The 3702-nt window shown below is 35.0% G+C and overlaps 1 protein-coding gene across 1 annotated transcript in view; it reads left to right on the top strand.

The window, feature by feature from the left end:
* The window catches only part of LOC106464342 (prolyl 4-hydroxylase subunit alpha-1-like), a 35830-nt gene that overhangs the window by 30142 nt on the left and 1986 nt on the right, over nt 1-3702 (top strand). Inside the window, exons 11-12 of the mRNA XM_022392029.1 lie at nt 957-1025; nt 3164-3260. Of these exons, the coding sequence (XP_022247737.1) occupies nt 957-1025; nt 3164-3260 (166 nt within the window). The remainder of the gene's footprint in view (nt 1-956; nt 1026-3163; nt 3261-3702) is intronic.

The following is a 3702-nucleotide window of genomic DNA, read 5'->3' as shown; positions in this document are numbered from 1 at the left end:
ATCCACTCAGGCCCGGCATGGCCAGGTGGTTAGGGTCGCGGGTTCGAATCCCCGTCACACCAAACATTGTCACCTCACGAAACAAAGTTTTTTTTATATCCACTCAGGCCCGGCATGGCCAGGTGGTTAGGGTCGCGGGTTCGAATCCCCGTCACACCAAACATTGTCACCTCACGAAACAAAGTTTTTTTTATATCCACTCAGGCCCGGCATGGCCAGGTGGTTAGGGTCGCGGGTTCGAATCCCCGTCACACCAAACATGCTTGCCCTTTCAGCCGTGGGGGCGTTATAATGTGACGGTCAATCCCACTATTCGTTGGTAAAAGAGTAGTTCAAGAGTTGGTGGCGGGTGGTGATGAGTAGCTGATTTCCCTCTAGTCTTACACTGCTAAATTAGGGACGGTTAACGCAGATAGCCCTCGTGTAGCTTTGCGCGAAATCTATAACAAACAAATTATATCTACTCTCTGTATTTTTCTTATGTTTTAAATATCAGAACATGATCTATAACTTTTTAAGGGTTAAATAAATTTACAGAAAACTCATTGTATCATGTTTGAGAAGTTTCAGCTTTGAATAAAACGTGGAATGTATTATAAGAAATGTTTGAAACACGGTAGCACCAAAACCATTTTTTCTCAAGGATGTTTTGGAATTGTTTTATCGTACTTTCCGTTATATTCTTACAATTTAAATATGTGTTATTTCTAAACTTTTGGTTGCATATAAAAACGTTTCACCTAATAGTTATGCTGTCTTTTGTAGTTACAATATTGTGAATTGATTTTTTTGAGGTTTTAACGCTAAAGGTAGAGTTTGAAACAAACTTTCGTAACTAAAAAACATTGTTTGGTATTACTGTGTTTTTAATATTTAGATAAAAAACTTAGTTTTCCACCTGATAAATTTGTTGGAATATATTGAAGATTCAAGGCTATCTTTAACATCATTCTCAGTTAACTGACGTGACTAGAGGTGGCGCTACCGTTTTCCCGAAAGTTGGAGCAGGTGTGTGGCCTTTAAAGGTAAGCTTAACATTTGCTTTATTTCAGGGTAAAGTTTTCGTTACTACTAGAATGTTTCTTTTTCAGTCCTTACAACAAATCACACTCATTAAGCCTAACAGATTTGCGTTTGTTGGAAAGTATATATGTAAATTGTTTGTCCAATCTCTGTCCACCATGGGGTATCAAATCCTGGAGTTTAGTTGTAAGTCTGTAAACTTACTACTAACCCCATGGAAGACATCCTTCTATTTAAGTTGAACACATTTGGCAAAATGTGATGCGTGAATTTCATTTTGCATGAAAAGTTTTATTATACTTCATATATGTATATTATATTAATTATGTATTTTAGAGAGTATTACTGACTATTCTGTTATTCGTCAAACTTGTGATGGCCTAATGTTAAATTTAAAGATAAAAAAAATTGTCCAAAAACTGTTAAACATATTTTTTACATTTAAAAAAGCGTGAGCATCACTTCTGAATCTAAACTGATATTTTTATTTTTTTCATTTATTCAAATTTAGTAGAAATTCTAATATTCGGAAATTTTTGATCTCCAAGTTTACTACACATTGGACTTTAAGGTGCTTTAATATTCCATTGGGTTGCGTTAACACTAGCTAAAAGGCACTATGTTGGTATGTTTTAGATCAGTGTTTCTCAACCGGTGGGCCACGAAAAGGCTTAAGATTAGATGACAATATTTAAAAAAATTGCAAAACAGCAAGAGTATAATGCAAACTAGAGAATACGTCGCAAATGCTAACTATAGATTAATGTCACACGCATAAACCAGCGTAGCAACTATGAAACAACATTGTGATACGTGTCGTACTTCTGTAATTTTCTGCGGTGAGCCGCGGGAAATTTTTAAAGTTTAGCTGGGCCGTGTTACTAAAAAGGTTGAGAACGCATTTTTCGTGAGTCATGACGAACCGGAGACCAGAATCACATAAAGAGATTAACGACTTTGGGAGGGGAAGGGTGGGGTGTGTATGAATTCAACGTCATAAATAAGTCAAATACAACTAAATACTATTTATTAACTACAGTTTGAGCAATACACACATGCGCACACATAAATAGAAAAATGAGAAGGTGATAAAATAAAGAAATTATATTTTTAGAGAAAATCGCCTTTAAAAACTATGGTAGTAATATATTTACTTGGCGACGTTTCGAGCAAACGCTCTTTTTTCAAGCCAGAAACCAGCTTGTTAATTAAATTATATACACACTCTTTGTGGCTTTATAAACATCAGGAGTCTAAATCTCTAACTGTCGATCCAAAATCAGTCGTTCTCAACATGTCACTTCCAATCGAAAGAAAAGCTAAGGCACCCAATCACTTGTCTGTCGTTGTTGGCCTTAGCTTGTTTATGATCGTCGATATTTACTGAGTGATCTCTCGCCATTACAGTTAGTTACCACTAGGTTTAGGTAGATGAACGACAATAGATACATTGGGTAAAGTGTCACCCAGCTCCATTTTCTCCAGAATTATCTTTTTTAAATGGTCGAGCAGACATTTACGGAAACAAAAAAACAAGCTGTAAGAACACTTGAATGAAAAACACAAAATAATAGCTTTATATGAGACGACTAAAATCGCTATTACCATAGTTACACAGTTACAAACATATATTTTCTAATGATACATCTGTTTTTTGATTATTTTTTTAGCCGCAGCATAGCGGCTCATAGAATGGTTCTGAGTTGTTTTTTTGTTTTTTTCAAGTAGAAACTTTTAGCTCATAGCTCCATCTCTTGGCCGATTTGAGATCTAATTACAGATACGACTATTGAGGATTCCCTCTTCTCTTATATATTTTTCAGCTAGTCAGGAGCCAATTTGATCCGGTGACCCGGGGCAATCGCATCCATTTACTCCCCCTTAAGCCGCCTCTGAACAGAGGTACCAGTGTAATTATACCACCAAAGTACCAGCTGTTACTACTGCAGTTGTATTTAATTAATTTCCTACAATGAATCAGATCAAATAGTAACCACGCACTGAGGAAGACATTTAAACTGTATCGAATCGTTTAGCAGGTTTTTCAATTATCTGCTTATAATGAAATTGTTTTAAAGTTAATCTTGTCTGGTGTGTCACTGAAAAGGTTTTAAATATTTATTTTATTGATGTTTTGTAGGGTTCTGCAGTTTTCTGGTATAACCTGAAAAAGAATGGCACAGAAGACAATTTGACCCTTCATGGTGCTTGTCCTGTTCTTCATGGGAGAAAGTGGGGTAAGTAGTAAGACACCACCAAGTAGCATAATGAAGCAGTTAAACAAAACGTTACTAAATCCATAGATTTTAATAATTAATTAATAATGATTATTCCTTCTTTTCCAGTATATTTCACAATATTTATAATGGGATATCTCACTGTACTAATTCATAGCAAAATGATTTTAAACACCAAGCAGCATTGAATTTTATCGATTTCCTATTGAAAGTTCCAAACAACTCTCACAGTGGCATATAACAACTATATAAACATCTATACATAGTAATTCGGCCTATGAGTAATTAATAAATCATATTCTTCCACTTTTTTACAGTGGCTAATTGATAAATCATATTCTTCCACTTTTTTTACAGTGGCTAATTAATAAATCATATTCTTCCACTTTTTTACAGTGGCTAATTAATAAATCATATTCTTCCACTTTTTTTACAGTGGCTA

This window comes from Limulus polyphemus, unplaced genomic scaffold (assembly GCF_000517525.1).
Source record: "Limulus polyphemus unplaced genomic scaffold, Limulus_polyphemus-2.1.2 Scaffold1622, whole genome shotgun sequence".
NCBI classification, from domain to species: domain Eukaryota; kingdom Metazoa; phylum Arthropoda; class Merostomata; order Xiphosura; family Limulidae; genus Limulus; species Limulus polyphemus.
This window is presented reverse-complemented; position numbering and strand designations above follow the sequence as displayed.